Source organism: Caretta caretta, chromosome 25, assembly GCF_965140235.1.
Source record: "Caretta caretta isolate rCarCar2 chromosome 25, rCarCar1.hap1, whole genome shotgun sequence".
Lineage (NCBI taxonomy): Eukaryota > Metazoa > Chordata > Testudines > Cheloniidae > Caretta > Caretta caretta.
The window spans coordinates 6,334,086-6,355,097 of record NC_134230.1 but is presented as its reverse complement, the minus strand read 5'-3'; the positions used below and the strand labels follow the sequence as shown (position 1 = coordinate 6,355,097).

Sequence of the window (21,012 nt, the reverse complement as noted above, 5' to 3'; positions counted from 1 at the left end):
CGCTGAGGTTTCCCTGGTGATGGGTGATTGCTCCTGATACTGACCCGTCCCCGTCCCTGCAGACGTCAACGAGTGCGCGGACCCCGTGAACTGCATCAACGGTCTGTGCGTCAACACCCCGGGCAGCTATCTGTGCAACTGCCCCCAGGACTTCGAGCTGAACCCCACAGGAGTGGGCTGCGTGGGTGAGTGCAGCTTCCAGCAGAGAGCAGCCCCGCCAGGGCCTCCCCCGTCCCCACTCCCAGGGTGAACCAGCCTTTCCAGGGTTCACTCAGCCCCATTCACTGGTGGAGACAGGAGAGCTGCAGAACCTGCCTAGAGGGGTGTTTCTCTCTGGCCCCAGACTCTCGTGGGTGGCTCATGCCCTTGAGGTTTCTGTCTCGTCCCATGTAACTGGGGGGGTCGTTCTCCAGGCAAAGTGCTAATCCTGCTTTCAGTCCTAGTCAGACCTTGGCCTCCAGGAGACTAGAGGCAGCGAGTTCCACAGGTTAACTCAATGTCCTTTTCTTGATAGCTGGCTCCCTCCACAGCCCCCAGCACCGTCTGCTCACATCCGGGTCCTCACAGCCCTGGTCAGGGACACACATGGTGGGTGTGGGGGCAGGGGTGGGGGATCCCCACTGTTCACAGGAGGGTGGGTGAGGGGCCAGAAGAGCCACCTCGAGTTGCTCGGCTCTTTCTGCTCCCTCTTCCCCCACCCCTCCTGTCGGCCCTGGGAATGCAGGGAGCGCACCACCTGCCTCTTTCGGTAGCCCTGATTGGCTGCTCTGACTCAGGAGGCAGGGCAGTGGGGAAGGCAGCCAATCAGAGGGAGTTTCCCCCAGGCCACCTGTCTCAGCATCTGTTGCACTTTAAGATCTGAGCCTGTGAATGTGACCCACAGACCCTGACCCCCACCCTGCGCTGTGACCCACAGACCCTGACCCCGACCCCCACCCTGCGCTGTGACCCACAGACCCTGAGCCCCACCCTGCGCTGTGACCCACAGACCCTGACCCCGACCCCCACACTGCGCTGTGACCCACAGACCCTGAGCCCCACCCTGCGCTGTGACCCACAGACCCTGACCCCGACCCCCACACTGCGCTGTGACCCACAAACCCTGACCCCGACCCCCACCCTGCACTGTGACCCACAGACTCTGACCCCCACCCTGCGCTGTGACCCACAGACCCTGACCCCGACCCCCACACTGCGCTGTGACCCACAGACCCTGACCCCCACCCTGCGCTGTGACCCACAAACCCTGACCCCGACCCCCACCCTACACTGTGACCCACAGACCCTGACCCCGACCCTGCACTGTGACCCACAGACCCTGCTTAGCCACCCCGACCCCCACCCTGCACTGTGACCCACAGACCCTGACCCCGACCCCCACACTGCGCTGTGACCCACAGACCCTGACCCCCACCCTGCACTGTGACCCAGAGACCCTGACCCCGACCCCCACACTGCGCTGTGACCCACAGACCCTGACCCCGACCCTGCACTGTGACCCACAGACCCTGACCCCGACCCCCACACTGCGCTGTGACCCACAGACCCTGCTCAGCCACCCCGACCCCCACCCTGCACTGTGACCCACAAACCCTGACCCCAACCACCACCCTGCGCTGTGACCCACAGACACTGCTTATCCACCCCGACCCCCACCCTGCACTGTGACCCACAGACCCTGACCCCGACCCTGCGCTGTGACCCACAAACCCTGACCCCAACCCCCACCCTGCGCTGTGACCCACAGAACCTGCTCAGCCGCCCCTACCCCCACCCTGCACTGTGACCCACAGACCCTGACCCCAAACCCCACCCTGCACTGTGACCCACAGACCCTGACCCCGACCCCCACACTGCGCTGTGACCCACAGACCCTGACCCCGACCCCGACCCTGCGCTGTGACCCACAGACCTTGACCCCAACCCCCACACTGTGCTGTGGCCCACAGACCCTGCTCAGCCGCCCCGACCCCCACCCTGCACTGTGACCCACGGACCCTGACCCCGACCCTGCACTGTGACCCACAGACCCTGCTCAGCCACCCCGACCCCCACCCTGCACTGTGACACACAGACCCTGACCCCGACCCTGCGCTGTGACCCACAGACCCTGACCCCAACCCCCACCCTGCGCTGTGACCCACAGACCCTGCTCAGCCACCCCGACCCCCACCCTGCGCTGTGACCCACAGACCCTGCTCAGCCACCCCGACCCCCACCCTGCACTGTGACCCACAGACCCTGACCCCGACCCTGTACTGTGACCCACAGACCCTGACCCCAACCCACACCCTGCGCTGTGACCCACAGACCCTGACCCCGACCCTGCACTGTGACCCACAGACCCTGCTCAGCCACCCCGACTCGCACCCTGCGCTGTGACCCACAGACCCTGACCTCAACGCTGCACTGTGACCCACAGACCCTGCTCAGCCGCCCCGACCCCCACCCTGCACTGTGACCCACAGACCCTGACCCCGACCCTGCACTGTGACCCACAGACCCTGCTCAGCCGCCCCGACCCCCACCCTGCACTGTGACCCACAGACCCTGACCCCGACCCTGCACTGTGACCCACAGACCCTGCTCAGCCGCCCCGACCCCCACCCTGCACTGTGACCCACAGACCCTGACCCCGACCCTGCACTGTGACCCACAGACCCTGCTCAGCCGCCCCGACCCCCACCCTGCGCTGTGACCCACAGACCCTGACCCTGACCCTGCACTGTGACCCACAGGCCCTGACCCCGACCCCCACGCTGCACTGTGACCCACAGACCCTGACCCCGACCCTGCACTGAGACCCACAGAGCCTGCTCAGCTGTCCCGACCCCCACCCTGCGCTGTGAGCCACAGACCCTGACCCTGACCCTGCACTGTGACCCACAGACCCTGACCCCAACCCTGCGCTGTGACCCACAAACCCTACTCAGCAGCCCCGATCCCCACCCTGCACTGTGACCCACAGACCCTGCTCAGCCGCCCCGACCCCCACCCTGTACTGTGACCCACAGACCCTACTCAGGCGCCCCGACCCCCACCCTGCACTGTGACCCACAGACCCTGACCCCAACCCTGCACTGTGACCCACAGACCCTGCTCAGGCGCCCCGACCCCCACCCTGCACTGTGACCCACAGACCCTGACCCCAACCCTGACCCTGCGCTGTGACCCACAGACCCTGCTCAGCCGCCCCTACCCCTACCCTGCACTGTGACCCACAGACCCTGACCCCGACCCTACGCTGTGACCCACAGACCCTGCTCAGCCGCCCCGACCCCTACCCTGCACTGTGACCCACAAACCCTGACCCTGACCCTGCACTGTGACCCACAGACCCTGACCCCAACCCCCACCCTGCGCTGTGACCCACAGACCCTGACCCCGACCCTGCGCTGTGACCCACAGACCCTGCTCAGCCGCCCCGACCCCCACCCTGCACTGTGACCCACAGACCCTGACCCCAACCCCCACCCTGCGCTGTGACCCACAGACCCTGACCCCGACCCTGCGCTGTGACCCACAGACCCTGCTCAGCCGCCCCGACCCCCACCCTGCACTGTGACCCACAGACCCTGACCCCAACCCCCACCCTGCGCTGTGACCCACAGACCCTGACCCCGACCCTGCGCTGTGACCCACAGACCCTGCTCAGCCGCCCCGACCCCCACCCTGCACTGTGACCCACAGACCCTGACCCCAACCCCGACCCTGCGCTGTGACCCACAGACCCTGCTCAGCCACCCCTACCCCTACCCTGCACTGTGACCCACAAACCCTGACCCTGACCCTGCACTGTGACCCACAGACCCTGACCCCAACCCCCACCCTGCGCTGTGACCCACAGACCCTGACCCCGACCCTGCGCTGTGACCCACAGAGCCTGCTCAGTCACCCCGACCCCCACCCTGCGCTGTGACCCACAGACCCTGACCCTGACCCTGCGCTATGACCCACAGACCCTGACCCCGACCCTGCGCTGTGACCCACAGACCCTGACCCCGATCCCCAGCCTGCGCTGTGACCCACAGACCCTGCTCAGCTGCTCTGACCCCAACCCCCACCCTGCGTGGTGACCTACAGACCCTGATTCCGCACCCCCCTGCACTGTGACCCACAAACCCTGCTCACCCACTCCGACCCTAACTGCAACCCCCACCCTGTGCTGTGACCCACAGACCCTGCTCAGCTGCCCTGACCCTGACCCTAACCCCCACCCTGCGTGGTGACCCACAGATCCTGATTCCGACCCTCACTCTGCACTGTGACCCAGAAACCCTGCTCATCTGCTCCGACCCTAACTGCAACCCCCACCCTGAGTGATGACCCACAGATCCTGATTCCGACCCTCACCCTGCACTGTGACCCACAAAGCCTATGCTGTGACCCCCAGACCCTGCTCAGCTTCCCTGACTCCAGCCCTCACCCCACCCTGCGCTGTGACCCACAGACCCTGACCCTGACACCCACCCTGCACTGTGACCCACAGACCCTGCTCAGCTGCCCTGACCGCACCTTGCACTGTTCCTGCCTCTGGGCATGCGGACAGCTGCCTCCCTCTAGGTGCTACCTGCCTTCTAAGCCCCAGCGCAATCCACGGACCAGGGGGATAGGGCTCCTGTGCCTGTCATACCCATGGGGTCGCTCCAGCAGGTGTACTCGGGGGTCACCTAACTCCACAGGAGCCAATTGTGGGGGAGGGGCAGGAATCTCCCTTACAGCCTTGAGCCCAGTGAGTACAGCACTCACCTAGGATGGGGCAGACCTGGGTTTAATTCCCCCTCTGCCTCATGGGGAGAAGGGATTTGAACGGAGTCTCCCACCCCTCAGGCGGGGGCCCTAAACACAGCATCACAGAGTCTTTCTCTGGCCCAGTTCACGTTAATTAGTTGATTATTTAATTAAAGTGGAATAACTTTGACAGGCACGATTGCGGGAGACTTGCGGGCGGTACCACTTCAGTGGTCAGCGCACTGGGAGGTGGGGGACCCCGGCTCAGATCTCCTCTCCCTAGCCTGGGGGATCAGCCACTGGGCTACAGCTCCCAGGGCTGCCTCCTCCCACTTCCCTCGGCTGGTCTGTGTGAGGCTGGGCGGGCACCTCGCTCTGTCTTGCTAGAAACGACAGGTACGGCCACACTGCAGCTGGGAGGGGCTTCCCAGCACGGGGTGAGCAGCCCGAGCGAGCCCACTGAAAACAGCAGCGTGGACATTGTGGCACAGGTGATGGCTTGGGCTGGCCGCCTGAGGGTAGCCTGGACTCAGGAGACAGCCGGAGCCACCCCCAGGCTGCAGCGTCCACGCTTGTAGTGCGCTAGCTTGAGCCAAGCCAGCGCAGGTCTCTCGGCCGTGCCGGGAATCAGCCCTCCCAGCTGCAGTCCCGTCGGCGCTAAGTCACCAGCCTCCAGGAGAGGGCTCCCGCCTGCGGCTCACTGGCCGAGCTAGCGTCTCCCTGCAGCCGGGACCTACCGAACTCCATGAGAGGAGCAGGGCTTAGCACAACCCCGGCATCAGGATCTCCCTCTGGCTAGCTCAGCAGGCTCCCGAGCAGGCTGGCTTTTGTGAATCCAGGGGGATTTTTGTGAATGCTCTCCCTATGCATTGTCCAGGAACCTGGGTGCCTAACTCAGCATTGTGGGGCATGGGTGTTCCTGCGATTTGCTGGGTGCTATGTCCCTTTGTGGGGCTGGGCCAGAGTTGCGGCCTGGGGAAAGCAGGCGAGCTTTGCAGCACTGTGGTGATGGTGGCAGACAAGGGGAACTCTGCTGTTATCAGGAGGGGCAGGTCCTGGGCCATTGCCAGAGGCTTCCCCCATTGCTGCCAGGGCCTGCTGCGCCCCTCCCTCTCTGCCAGCTGCGGCGGCATGGGGGGCTTTGCTCACCCAAGGCTCACTGTCTCCTTTCTACCCTCCCTGTGCAGACACCCGCGTCGGGAACTGTTTCCTAGACACTCAGGACCGCGGGGATGGTGGGATCTCGTGCAGCGCTGAAATCGGGGTGGGCGTCACTCGGGCCTCCTGCTGCTGCTCACTGGGCCGTGCCTGGGGGAACCCCTGTGAGCTCTGCCCTCCAGCCAACACAAGTGAGTAGGAGAAGTGCTCTGGGGTGAATCTCACGTGCAGTGGGGTTAGTGCTCTGCTGTGCTCCAAAGGGCAGGGACAGGTTGGACCTGGGACATGTGGAATCGGGGGCAGGGGTATGGGCTGCATCGCTGCCTGCAGTGGGGTCAGGTGGACAGGTGGGGCCTGGTTGCATCGCTCTGTATCAGGGAGGGTGGGATAAGCTGAGGGCTGAGTGCAGGTGGGACAGAGACTTTTAGACCAGGCAGGACCATCATGATCGTCTAGTCTGACCTCTGGCACTTTGCAGGCCACAGAACCTCACCCACCCACTGCTGTCATAGGCCCAGAACTCTGGCTGAGTAACTGGTGTCCTCAAATCTTGATTTAAAGAGAATTCACCATTTACTCTAGTTCAAATCTCCAAGTGACCCGGGCCCCAGGCTGCAGAGGAAGGCGAAAAACCACCAGGATCTCTGCCAATCAGACCTGGGGGAATATTCTCTCCTGACACCAAATGTGGTGATCAATTGGACCATGAGCGTGTGGGCAAGACCCACGAGCCAGACACCTGGGAAAGGAATCTCTGTAGTAACTCACAGCCCGTTCCCTCCAGCGTCCCATCACCAGCCATTGGGGATATTTGCTAGTAGCAGTCGCGGATGGGCTACATGATGTTGTAGGCAGGCCCCTCAGACCATCTCCTCCATGAACGTATCTGGCTCAGTCTTGAGCCAGGGTAGGCTGTTTGGGAAGCCTATTCCCCATGGAAGGCTGTTCCTCCTGTGCTGGTTAGAAACCTTCATTGAACTTCGAGCCCAAACTTGCTGATGATCAGTTTATAGACATTTGTTCTTGTGCTAAGGTTGGCCCTTAACTTAGAGAACTCCGCCACCTCTTGGTGTTTATCCCTCCGGTTTATTGAGAGCGATCGTATCTCCCCTCAGCCTTTGTCCGCTCAGGCTAAACAAGCCAAGCTCCATTGCACAGCTGGTGGAGTTTTTAACTTTGATGGTACCTGTCGGGGCGGCCCGAGTGCCCTCTTTTGTCTCCCGTACATCCTCCAGCATAAAAGGGGGAGCTGCCCCAGACACACCTCAGTTTCCTCCTACAGCCTGTAACAGTCGTGGGAGCTCCCTGGCCTTGCTTCTCCAAGTCGTTACTCAAACTACAAGCAGCACCTTGTAGAGCTGGTGCAACTGAGCGCACAGCGCCCATGTAGAGCTCGTGTAACTGAGCGCACAGGGCCCGTGTAGCGCTGGTGTAACTGAGCACACAGCCACCGTGTAGCGCTGGTGTAACTGAGCACACAGCCACCGTGTAGCGCTGGTGTAACTGAGCGCACAGGGCCCGTGTAGCGCTGGTGTAACTGAGTGCACAGCGCCCGTGTAGCGCTGGTGTAACTGAGCACACAGGGCCCGTGTAGAGCTGGTGTAACTGAGCGCACAGCGCCCGTGTAGCACTGGTGTAACTGAGCGCACAGCGCCCGTGTAGCGCTGGTGTAACTGAGCGCACAGGGCCCGTGTAGAGCTCGTGTAACTGAGCGCACAGGGCCCGTGTAGAGCTCGTGTAACTGAGCGCACAGCAACCGTGTAGAGCTGGTGCAACTGAGCGCACAGGGCCCGTGTAGAGCTGGTGCAACTGAGCGCACAGGGCCCGTGTAGAGCTGGTGCAACTGAGCGCACAGCCACCGTGTAGAGCTGGTGCAACTGAGCGCACAGCGCCCGTGTAGAGCTGGTGCAACTGAGCGCACAGGGCCCGTGTAGAGCTGGTGTAACTGAGCGCACAGCAACCGTGTAGAGCTGGTGTAACTGAGCGCACAGCAACCGTGTAGAGCTGGTGTAACTGAGCGCACAGCGCCCGTGTAGAGCTGGTGCAACTGAGCGCACAGCGCCCGTGTAGAGCTGGTGTAAGTGAGCGCACAGGGCCCGTGTAGAGCTGGTGTAACTGAGCGCACAGCGCCCGTGTAGAGCTGGTGCAACTGAGCGCACAGCGCCCGTGTAGAGCTCATTTAACTGAGCGCACAGCAACCGTGTAGAGCTGGTGTAACTGAGCGCACAGCGCCCGTGTAGAGCTCGTTTAACTGAGCGCACAGCGCCCGTGTAGAGCTGGTGTAACTGAGCGCACAGTGCCCGTGTAGAGCTCGTTTAACTGAGCACACAGCAACCGTGTAGAGCTGGTGTAACTGAGCGCACAGCGCCCGTGTAGAGCTGGTGTAACTGAGCGCACAGGGCCCGTGTAGAGCTGGTGTAACTGAGCGCACAGCGCCCGTGTAGAGCTGGTGTAACTGAGCGCACAGGGCCCGTGTAGAGCTGGTGTAACTGAGCGCACAGCGCCCGTGTAGAGCTGGTGTAACTGAGCGCACAGGGCCCGTGTAGAGCTGGTGTAACTGAGCGCACAGCCACCGTGTAGAGCTGGTGTAACTGAGCGCACAGGGCCCGTGTAGAGCTGGTGTAACTGAGCGCACAGCGCCCGTGTAGCGCTGGTGTAACTGAGCGCACAGCCACCGTGTAGAGCTGGTGTAACTGAGCGCACAGCACCCGTGTAGCGCTGGTATAACTGAGCGCACAGCGCCCGTGTAGAGCTGGTGTAACTGAGCGCACAGCGCCCGTGTAGAGCTGGTGTAACTGAGCGCACAGCCACCGTGTAGCGCTGGTGTAACTGAGCACACAGCGCCCGTGTAGAGCTGGTGTAACTGAGCGCACAGCAACCGTGTAGAGCTGGTGTAACTGAGCGCACAGTGCCCGTGTAGAGCTCGTTTAACTGAGCGCACAGCAACCATATAGAGCTGGTGTAACTGAGCGCACAGGGCCCGTGTAGAGCTCGTGTAACTGAGCGCACAGCAACCATGTAGAGCTGGTGTAACTGAGCGCACAGGGCCCGTGTAGAGCTCGTGTAACTGAGCGCACAGCAACCATGTAGAGCTGGTGTAACTGAGCGCACAGCGCCCGTGTAGCGCTGGTGTAACTGAGCGCACAGGGCCCGTGTAGCGCTGGTGTAACTGAGCGCACAGCCACCGTGTAGAGCTGGTGTAACTGAGCGCACAGCCACCGTGTAGCGCTGGTGTAACTGAGCACACAGCGCCCGTGTAGAGCTGGTGTAACTGAGCGCACAGCGCCCGTGTAGAGTTGATGTAACTCAATAGTTAGTTAATTAGTAAATAAAAAGGAAAAAAAAATTGTTGTTGTTTGTGTATCTCCGGGTGCTCTCTCTGAGTCCCGGCCCCTGCACCCGAGCTATGCCAGACTCCCTGGGTTTCAAGCCCTGATGCCCTTGTTTCACGACAGTGCCTACTAGTGACCCTCACACCAGCTGCCTTAAGTGTTTGGGGGAGCTCATCTGAGTGAGAAGCGTGCAAAGCCGTTAAGCTCCATTCTAAAGAAGACAGGGCAGCCAGATGGAAACATTGGTGCTACATCCTCCATTGAAGCCATCTGCCCCTGGCTGGGTCCCGAGCACCTCGGCGTCAGTCCATGTGCACCTCTTCAAAAGGCAGGAGGGTGTTTGCAGAAGAAACAATCCTCTGAGCACACCTCTAAACAGGGGAGTTGACTGACTCCACAGCCCAGCATGGGCCTGTCGAGACCGGCTCCCAGAGCACCTTCATCAGCATCTCCTTGCGCCGGGTACCACAGAGCGTCTGCCCGGTGCCTTCTACTCCCGGGTGTTTGCGGCGGAGAGAGAGTTGTTAAACTGTCACCATCAGTTCAAGAAACTTGCCTGGCACCGGCACCCAAGGCACTGCCTTCAGCTCTGCCCATGTAGCCCCATCGCATCTGGCCATCAGCATACCCGCTAGGCCGTAGAAAGCCACGGATGATCTCCTCAGCTCCTTTTCCTTCAGAGTCAGAGCCTCCTTCACACTGCCGGCGGGTACAGCATCGCCATGGTCACAAGAAGAATCTTCTTCCTTATCAAACTCTGCAGTAGGATCTTGTGTGTTCCAGCCTAGCCAGTCCCATGATCAGGAGTATGCCACCTGCCTGCCCTGCTCAGAGCCTCGCTACCACCAGGGGACTGATCAAAGGGACCCTTGAGCTACACGTAGTTGGGGACCGGGGCTGTACCAGTGACCCTTTTGGAATGTGTGAGTCTTCCCCCCTCTGCAGCCTCCTCAGCTGGCTCCATCTACTCAGCGTCAGGAGCATTAACACTGCAAACACCCTAGTGTTGGCACAGAGCCCGGCACAGGCAGAGTCGGGATCCCTGTCACAAACAGCCTGGACCAGGATAACGATAGCATCTTCTTCCTCATCCCCTGACGAGGCAATTGTGATGGAGCCTGTTCCTCCGCCTCCTCGTGATGTTCAGACTCATCCAGAGCCGTTGAGGAGGATGGTTATGCCCTAGACGTCCACCCAGAGGAGGCCCAGGAAAAATCCCACAAGTGGCGACATTCTGAGATAAGTTTCAGAGTGATAGAATCATAGAATCGTAGAATATCAGGGTTGGAAGGGACCTCAGGAGGTCATCTAGTCCAACCCCCTGCTCAAAGCAGGACCAATCCCCAACTAAATCGTCCCAGCCAGGGCTTTGTCAAGCCTGACCTTAAGAACTTCTGAGGAAGGAGATTCCACTACCTCCCTAGGTAACGCATTCCAGTGTTTCACCACCCTCCTAGTGAAATAGTGTTTCCTAATATCCAACCTAAACCTCCCCCACTGCAACTTGAGACCATTACTCCTTGTTCTGTCATCTGCTACCACTGAGAACAGTCTAGGTCCATCCTCTTTGGAACCCCCTTTCAGGTAGTTGAAAGCAGCTATCAAATCCCCCCTCATTCTTCTCTTCCGCAGACTAAACAATCCCAGTTCCCTCAGCCTCTCCTCATAACTCATGTGTTCCAGTCCCCTAATCATTTTTGTTGCCCTCCGCTGGATGCTTTCCAATTTTTTCACATCCTTCTTGTAGTGTGGAGCCCAAAACTGGACACAGTACTCCAGATGAGGCCTCACCAATGTCGAATAGAGGGGAATGATCATGTCCCTCGATCTGCTGGCAATGCCCCTACTTATACATCCCAAAATGCCATTGGCCATCTTGGCAACAAGGGCACACTGTTGACTCATATCCAGCTTCTCATCCACTGTAACCCCTAGGTCCTTTTCTGCAGAACTGCTGCCGAGCCATTCGGTCCCTAGTCTGTAGCGGTGCATGGGATTCTTCCCTCCTAAGTGCAGGACCCTGCATTTGTCCTTCTTGAACCTCATCAGATTTCTTTTGGCCCAATCCTCTAATTTGTCTAGGTCCCTCTGTATCCTATCCCTACCCTCCAGCGTATCTACTTCTCCTCCCAGTTTAGTGTCATCTGCAAACTTGCTGAGGGTGCAATCCACACCATCCTCCAGATCATTTATGAAGATATTGAACAAAATCGGCCCCAGGACCGACCCTTGGGGCACTCCACTTGATACCAGCTGCCAACTAGACATGGAGCCATTGATCACTACCCGTTGAGCCCGACAATCTAGCCAGCTTTCTATCCACCTTATCGTCCATCCATCCAGCCCATACTTCTTTAACTTGCTGGCAAGAATACTGTGGGAGACCATGTCAAAAGCTTTGCTAAAGTCAAGGAACAACACGTCCACTGCTTTCCCCTTATCCACGGAGCCAGTTATCTCATCATAGAAGGCAATTAGATTAGTCAGGCATGACTTGCCCTTGGTGAATCCACGCTGACTGTTTCTGATCACTTTCCTCTCCTCTAAGTGCTTCAGAATTGATTCCTTGAGGACCTGCTCCATGATTTTTCCAGGGACTGAGGTGAGGCTGACTGGCCTGTAGTTCCCCGGATCCTCCTTCTTCCCTTTTGTAAAGATGGGCACTACATTAGCCTTTTTCCAGTCGTCCAGGACTTCCCCCTATCGCCATGAGTTTTCAAAGATAATGGCCAATGGCTCTGCAATCACATCCGCCAACTCCTTTAGCACTCTCGGATGCAGCGCATCCGACCCCATGGACTTGTGCTCGTCCAGCTTTTCTACATAGTCCCAAACCACTTCTTTCTCCACAGAAGGCTGGTCACCTCCTCCCCATGCTGTGCTGCCCCATGCAGTAGTCTGGGAGCTGACCTTGTTCGTGAAGACAGAGGCAAAAAAAGCATTGAGTACATTAGCTTTTTCCACATCCTCTGTCACTAGGTAGCCATGTTAGTCTGTATCAGCAAAAAGAATGAGGAATACTTGTGGCACCTTATAGACTAACAAATTTATTTGGGCATAAACTTTCGTGGGCTAAACCCACTTCATCAGATGCATGCAGTGGAAAATACAGTAGGAAGATAGATATAGGTTAGATAGATATACAGAGAACATGAAAAAATGGGGGTTGCCATACCAACTCTAACAAGACTAATCAATTAAGGTGGGCTATTCTCAGCAGGAGAAAAAAAAACTTTTGTAGTGATAATCAGGATGGCCCATTTCAAACAGTAATAAGAAGGTATGAGTAACAGTAGGTGTCAAGGTTCCTTCCCCACTCTGAACTCTAGATGTGGGGACCTGCATGAAAACCTCCTAAGCTTACTTTTACCAGCTTAGGTTAAAACTTCCCCAAGGTACAAATTATTTTACCCTTTGCCCTTGGACTTCCACTGTCACCACCAAACGTTTATCTGGGTTTATTTTTATTAGGAAAGCATTGTTAGGAAACATCTTTCCCCAAAAAATCCTCCCAACCCTTGCACTCCACTTCCTGGGGAAGGTTTGGTAAAAATCCTCACCAGTTTGCATAGGTGACCACAGACCCAAACCCTTGGATCTTAAGAACAATGAAAAAAAGCATTCAGTTCTTGAAAAGAAGAATTTTAATAGAAGTAAAAAGAATCACCTCTGTAAAATCAGGATGGTGAATACCTTACAGGATAATTAGATTCAAAACATAAAGAATCCCTCTAGGCAAAACCTTAAGTTACAAAAAGACACAAAGACAGGAATATCCATTCCTTTCAGCACAACTTAATTTCTCAGCCATTTAAAGAAATCATAATCTAACGCATATCTAGCTAGATTACTTACTAAGTTTTAAGAGTCCATTCCTGTTCTGTCCCCGGCAAAAGCATCACACAGACAGACAGAGGCCCTTTGTTTTTCTCCCTCCTCCCAGCTTTTGACAGTATCTTGTCTCCTCATTGGTCATTCTGGTCAGGTGCCAGCGAGGTTATCCTAGCTTCTTAACCCTTTACAGGTGAAAGGATTTTTCCTCTGGCCAGGGGGGATTTTAAAGGTGTTTCCCCTTCCCTTTATATTTATGACAGTAGGGGAAAAATTAGCATGGGGAAATAGTTTTTACTTTGTGTAATGACTCATCCACTCCCAGTCTTTATTCTGCAGAACTGGAATTAATTTGCGAACTGGACACCATTACCTTAGGCTTGAATAAAGACTGGGAGTGGATGAGTCATTACACAAAGTAAAAACTATTTCCCCATGCTAATTTTTCCTCTACTGTTATTCACACCTTCTTGTTACTGTTTGAAATGATCATCCTGATTATCACTACAAAAGGTTTTTTTCTCCGGCTGAGAATAGCCCACCTTAATTGATTAGTCTCGTTAGAGTTGATATGGCAACCCCCATTTTTTCATGTTCTCTGTGTATATATATCTTCCTACTGTATTTTCCACTGCATGCATGTGATGAAGTGGGTTTAGCCCATGAAAGCTTATGCCCAAATAAATTTGTTAGTCTATAAGGTGCTACAAGGACTCCTCATTCTGAGATCTGCGGCTCCAGCAAGAACAGCTCTCCTGATAAATAAAGCTATCTTAGCTGTCCTCTGGAAGACCTTGGCTTCTCTGCCTCTGACTGCAAAAAGCTGGGAGAGATGGTACAGTGTCCCCTCCCGGAGTTAGAGCACCATATAGCCATCCTTCTCCAGGCTCCCTTGTAGTGCCAGTAGCCAATGCAAAGGAGGGACGGAGCACCTCCAGCTTTGCATTGCAAACTAGCAAGCTTTGCTTGTGCGCCAGGATTTCACCCGGTGGGATACGGTTCAAAGACGAGCTCTCAGATGAGGTGAAGCAGGAGTTCCAGTCTTCAGTAGAGGAGAGCAGTTTGGTCACCAGAACGGCTCTGCAGGCAGGTCTCGATGCAGCAGACTCTGCAGCATGCAGCACATGGCAGCGCTGCTTCCATGTGGTAGTACTCACCCCGGTTACACGCTTCTGGCCTCCCTCCAGAGGCGCGGCAGACACAGACAGTCCAGGACTTCCCTTCGGAAGGGCTGACGCTCTCCTCAGAAACGAGGGACAAGACTCTGCGGCGTCTCAAAGACTCTAGAGCGGCCCTGAAATCCCTGGGCGTTTCCGCCCCAGCAGTGAGAATCATAGAGTCATAGAATCTCAGGGTCGGAAGGGACCTCAGGAGGTCATCTAGTCCCACCCCCTGCTCAAAGCAGGACCAGTCCCCAATTAAATCATCCCAGCCAGGGCTTTGTCAAGCCTGACCTTAAAAACCTCTAAGGAAGGAGATTCCACCACCTCCCTAGGTAACGCATTCCAGTGTTTCACCACCCTCCTAGTGAAAAAGTTTTTCCTAATATCGAGTGAGGTGGAAGGCGTTCCATCCTCATCAGTCCCAGCATTTTCAGGGGTTTGCTCCTCGAGCCCAACACCTGCCAAGGAGAAGGAGCAGAGGTGACAAACCACCACCACCTCCCTCTGCTTCCCAGCCGCCACTTCTTCAAGGCAGGCAGCATCTTCTGAGAGCCCATGGGTAGGGGCAGGCCAAGAGCAGATGACCAGTTCCCAGAGGGCCGTCTTTTTCTTTTCCAATGTCCCACATGTCTGTCATGCTTGAGCCCACACCACAACAGATCGGTGGGTTCTAAGCATGGTGAAAGTCAGATATACACTCCAATTATTGCTAGCCCTATTCCCCCCACCCATCCCTCTGTAGGGAGCCCTCTCATGAGATAGTATTACTGCCAGAGGTCCTCGGAGGAGCTATCTAGGAGGTCCCTCCTTTTTTCAGGGGAAAGGGGTTTTTCTCCCAATACTTCCTGATCCTGAAGGCAAACCCCCTTTTTCCTTCAGGATCAGGAAGTATTGGGGAAAAAAGGCCTAATTTTAGATCTAAGGCAGTTAAACAAGTTCCTGAAAAAAATCAAAATTCCAGATGGTCACTCTAGCTTCCATTATTCCTGCCCTGGAGCCAGGGGACTGGTATGCTGCTCGCAGCTTGAAGGACGCCTACTTTCACGTGGCGATTCATCAGCACCACAGAAAATTTCTGAGATTCACTGTCAGCGGCTGCCATGAGCAGTTCACAGCCCTTCAGTCACTCAGCTGCCCCTTGTGTTTCTACGGAGCAGATGGCAGTGGTAGCAGCTTTCCTCTGGAGCTTAGGGATCCAGGTACTCCCTTACCTGGCCACCTGGCTGATCTCAGGGGTGTCCAGCATTCGTGTAATCCAGTCCCCCTTCATTGCGCTCAGCCTCCTGATCAACGTAGCCAAGGCAGGCCTGTCTCCAACAGAGACAACAGAATTTATCTGATGCTGGTGCTGGTGACAAAGGGCCTTTCTGCTACATACAATGAGAAGCCTCGCTCTGGACTTGCAGGCTTACTGTCTCCCATCAGCAGAAGAGTCCTGCTCCAGAGAGGTGCCGGGGACACTGCTGAATAGGAGAAAACCATCAGCAAGGAAATTTACCCTGTGAAGTGGAAGAGGTTTTCTGCCTGGTCAAGGTGGAGAGCTATTCTAGCTTCTATTCCGCATGTGCTGGACTCTCTTTTGTGTCTGAAACAGCAAGGATTGGTGATTGGGTGGATCAGAGTTCATCTTGCAGCTGTACCAGCATTCCATCCTCTGCAGATAACTGCTTCCTTTTCCCCGACTCAATGGCCCCAGGAGTTTGAAAGGGATTGGACAGACCGTTTGCATGCGTACGGAATCCAACTCTGTCATGGAGCGAAGTTTACAGGTCCCCCTGTGAGCCTCTAGCGACCTGCTCTCTGTTGCACCTTTCAACAAAGATAGCATTTTCAGTAGCTATTACACATCAGCCAGAAGAGATGGGGAGTTGAGAGCGTATCAGCCCCTCCATCACCATGTACTGTTTTTACGTAGATAAAGTCTACCATCATCCCATCCAAGTATTTCTACAGAACTGGTCTCCACTTTTCATACAAACCTAGGTAGTTTGCTTCCTGATCTTCCCAAACTTCATGGTAGTAAGGGAGAGGAGACACTGCAAACACTCGACATTATGAGAGTGTTAGCATTTATCTGGACTGGACTACAACTTTCAGGTCTTTGTCTCAACAGTTTATTGCATTTGCAGAGAGACTGAAGGGCAGTCCAGTTTCCACACAGAGGATTTCATCATGGTATCCAGTTGTATTCACTGGTGTTACCAGTTGGCTAACGTGAAGCCACCAGGTAGTGTATTAGGTCATTTGACTAGATCCCAAGTGGCCTCTGCAGCATTTCTGGCTCAAATTAGACATTTGCAAAGCAGCAGCCTGGTCATCAGTCACATGTTTGCCTCTCACTACACAATCCCTCAGCAATCTAGAGATGATGGACAAGTGGTCCCCCAGTCCCTGTTCAAATAGACTCTGAACCTATCTCTGGAGGGGATGCTTGTGAGTCACCTGCCGTGGAATGGGCATGGGCAATCACTCGAAGAATAAAACACGGTCACTAACCTTGCCATAACTGTTGTTCTTCGAGATGTATTGCACGTGTCCATTCCACGACCCGTCCTCCCTCCCTTCTCCATTGGAGTTGCTTCAGTGGAAAGGAGCTGAGGGAGGTTGGGGCAGCTCAGCCCTTTATGCCTGTGCAATATGCACACGACAGCAGGGGGCGCTCAGGCCACCATGACGAGTAACATTAAGGGTAAAAATTTTCTGACGCCTGTGCACTGGAGTGCCCAAACACTGACCGTGGAATCGAGTTGTGCAACACATCTTGAAAAAAAACATTTACAGAAAGGTTAGTAACTGTTTTTTCTCCATTCCTCTCATCATCTGAATAGCCTTCTCTGCACCTGTTCCAGTTTGAATCCATCTCTCTTAAACATGAGAGACCAGAACTGCACACACTATTCCAGGTGAGATCTCACCAGTGCCTTGTACCTCACCTGATGCATCCTAGGATTTCAAAAAGAAAAGGAGTACTTGTGGCACCTTAGAGACTAACACGGCTGTTCCTCTGAAACCTAGGATTTCAGTAGCCTTTTTCACGGCCGCATCACAATGGTGGCTCATTGTTATCCTGTGGTCAACCAACACAGCCAGACCTTTCTCCTCCTCTGGCACTTCCAACTGGTTCGTCCCCAGCTTATACCAAAATTCTTGGTGTTAGTCTATATGTGCCTGACCTTGCAATTTGCACTATTAAATTTCATTCCATTTCTATTACTCCAGTTTTCAAGGTCATCCAGATCTTCTTGTATGATATTCCAGTCCTCCTCCATATTGGCAATACCCCCAACTTTGTATCATCCGCAAATTTTCTTAGCACACTCCCACTTTTTGTGCCAAGGTCATTAATGAAAATGTTAAATAAGATTGGCCCAAGGCCTGAGGAATTCCATTAGAACCTCCCTCCAGCCTGACAGTTCACTTTTCAGTATGACCTGCTGTAGTCTCCCCTTTAACCAGTTCCTTACCCACCCTTTGGTTCTTGTATTAATCCCCATCTTCTCCGGTTTAACTAATAATTTCTCATGTGGAACTGTACTAATGCTGTACAGAAATCCTGGTAGATTAGACCTACTGAATTTCCTTGTCTGGAAAATCAGTTATCTTCTCTAAAGAAACAGATCTTTAGTAAAACTATGTCATGTTTTATCCCAGTTACCATTTACCTATTTGTCCTTATCTACTTTCTCTTTCAAAATTTGTTCCAAGACCTTGCATGCAATTGAGGTCAAATTAACTGACCTCTAGTTTTCCAGATCACTTCTTTTTTTTTTCTTAAATATAGGTACTATATTTGCAACTCTCCAGTCATAATGTATGACTGCTAAATTTACAGATTCATTAAAAATCCTTGCTATTGGGCTTGCCATTTCATGTGCCGGTTCCTTTAATATTCTTGGATGGAGATTATCCAGGCCCCCCAGTTTGGTCCCATTAAGCCATTTGAGTTTGGCTTTCACCTCAGAGGTGGTAACTTCTACTTCCATATCCTCATTTCCATTAGCCACCCTGCTACTACCCCTAAGCTCCTCATTAAAAACTGAGGCAAAGTATTGTGTTGATCATGCCTAGATGATCTTTAATCTCCACCCCATCCTCAGTGCTTAGCGGTCCCACTTCTTCTTTCCTTGTTTTTATTTTATTTTATTTATTTATATGGCTATAGAACCTTTTACTGTTGGTTTTAATTCCCTTTGCAAGGTCCAGCTCTGCCTGGCTGTTGGCAATTCTCACTTTTCCCTATACTTTCTGACCTCCAAGAGGTAGCTTTCCTTGCTGATCCATCTCATCTTCCATTCCTTGTAGGTTTTCTGCTTTCTCTTAATCACCTGCTTGTTCATCCAGCTTACTCTGCCACCCTTCCCTACAAATTTTTCCCCTTGCTTGGATGCAGGCTCCAGATAAGTATCTAAATGTGGAGGAATCTTGGAATTACTTTAAGTCGAAGTTGCAGAAATTGAGTTCTTCTGTCCAGTCCACTTCCTGAAGTAATTCCCTTATTTTTTTAAGTTTGCCACTTTGAAATTGAGGCCCCTAGTTGCAGATATGTTTTTGTTTAGTCTTCTGTGTAGTTTAAACTAAATTAACTCATGATCACTCAAACCAAAATTGTCCTCTGCAAACAGTTCTTCTACCTTACTACTTACCAATGCTAAATGTAACATGGCATGGCCTCTTGTTGGTTCAGTGACTATTTGGTGAAAAAATCTGTCAGCTATCACATCCGGGAATATCTGAGCCCTACTCTTACTAGTAGCATTTGTCCTGCAATCACTATCTGGGAAATTAAGATCTCCCACTATATTTCCTCTTGTTATCCATTCTCCTACCTTTGGTTGTTCCTTTCTCCTGGGAGCATCACTCTGGATCAGGGTGTGATGAGCTGGGCTGGAGGCTGGGCAGGCATGGGACAGGCTGGGACAGAGTGCGAGAGGCTGGGTTGGGCTGCTCCGGCCTGGACCTGGGGCACTTTGGCCCTCGTGGCCTGTCTCTTTCCCTGTGTTCTGGCTCGTTTCTCCACGGGGAGCCACTCAGTGCAGTTCAGTGCCACCCAGTAACTGGCTCTCTCCCCGCAGCGGAGTACAAGACCCTGTGCCCCGGAGGAGAAGGCTTCAGGCCCAACCCCATCACAGTCATCCTGGAGGGTAAGCAGAACTGGCGCCCACGTGCCCCCGCCCATTCCAGGGAAAGCACAACCTCAGGCTTCACGGCCCTGAGAATCACAGAATCTCGGGGCTGGAAGGGACCTCAGGAGGTCATCTAGTCCAACCCCATGCTCAAAGCAGGACCAATCCCCAATTGTTGCCCCAGATCCCTAAACGGCCCTCTCAAGGATTGAACTCACAACGCTGGGTTTAGCAGGCCAATGCTCAAACCCCTGAGCTATCTCTCCCCCAGCAGGAGGCACTCTCCCTCCCACCCCCACGGCCCTTCCTCTGCCCACAGGCTGAGGCCAGCTGACAGCTTCTGGCCCTTCTGCACCATGTGACATGTGACGAGTCTGTGCCCCTCAGCCTGAGCCTTGCAGCCGCCAGCTCCGCTGCACTCAGGTGCTGATCGGCACCCAAGGCAGTGGGTGTGAGCTGTGGCTGTGTGCAGACAGCGCACACTGGGGAACCCTGCCTCGGGGGCTGCCAGGACTTGGTCGGGGGGTCGAGTGCTTCCCTTTCGCTCTCCATTCACAGATATTGATGAGTGCCAGGAGCTGCCAGGCCTCTGCCAGGGGGGCAACTGTGTGAACACTTTTGGCAGCTTCCAGTGCGAGTGCCCCCTAGGCTACTACCTCAACGAGGACACACGCATCTGTGAAGGTACCGCGCTGCCGCGTGTGCGGGAGAGTGTCTGTGTGTGTGCTCACGTGTGTGGGGGAGTGTGTGTGTGTGTGCATATGTGTGTGCAGGAGAGTGTATCTGTGTGTCTGTGTACATGTGTGTGGGGGAGTGTGTCTGTGTGTGTACATGTGTGTGCGGGAGCGTGTGTGTGCACATGTGTGCGGGAGAGTGTGTCTGCATGTGTGTGTACATTGAAGGGCTGCATGCATGCGAGGGGAGTATACATGTGTGTCTGCATGTGTGGGGAGTGTGTGCACATGTGTGGGTGCGTGCACATGCATAGAGGTGTGCATTTCTGAGTGTGTGCACATGCGTGTATGTGTGGAGCTGTGTACACATAGGGGGTGTGCATGCCGAGAGGTGTGCATGTCTATATGGGTACATGTGCATGTGTGTGCCTGTCTCTGTGTGTGTATGGGGGCTGTGTGTGTGCATAGGGCTGTGTGTGGGTGTGCATGTCTGGTGCCCAGCTCTGGGGGGTGTCTCTGTGTGTGTGCCGGGGATGTGTGTGTGTGCATATGTGTGCCCGGCTGTGCTTTGCTCAGGGCCTGCTTCGGAGCAGGCCGACATCCCTGCCCTTGTCCTGATGTGGTGTGTGGCTGGTAACAACTCAGAAGACGCAGCCGCGCGACCGGCCCTTTGCTCTGATCCCTTCGTTCCTTCCCCAGATGCCCCAGGCCCAGCCCCGAGCTTGCTGGGGAGGATCCCTCCCTCCCTTTGGGGTGCGGGACAAAGGAACCAGCCCCTTCTGCGGGGCTCCAATCCCAGCACTCCCAGGGCTGATGTCTTTGGGGGCCCTTGCCTGTGGGGTGGCCTTGGCAATGTCCCTTCCCCCCACCCTCTGCCAGACCTGCCCCCCTGCCCTATGCCAGACCTGCCCCCCGTCCTGTGCCAGACCTGCCCCCCGCCCTGTGCCAGACCTGCCCCCCTGCCCTATGCCAGACCTACCCCCCGCCCTGTGCCAGACCT

General features: G+C 55.1%; 1 protein-coding gene across 1 annotated transcript in view; it reads left to right on the top strand.

Moving 5' to 3' along the window:
• Positions 1 to 21,012, top strand: part of FBN3 (fibrillin 3) — a 291,486-nt gene that overhangs the window by 222,466 nt on the left and 48,008 nt on the right. Inside the window, exons 36-39 of the mRNA XM_048831133.2 lie at positions 63 to 185; positions 5,919 to 6,080; positions 19,288 to 19,356; positions 19,897 to 20,022. Coding sequence (XP_048687090.1) covers positions 63 to 185; positions 5,919 to 6,080; positions 19,288 to 19,356; positions 19,897 to 20,022 — 480 coding nt within the window. The remainder of the gene's footprint in view (positions 1 to 62; positions 186 to 5,918; positions 6,081 to 19,287; positions 19,357 to 19,896; positions 20,023 to 21,012) is intronic.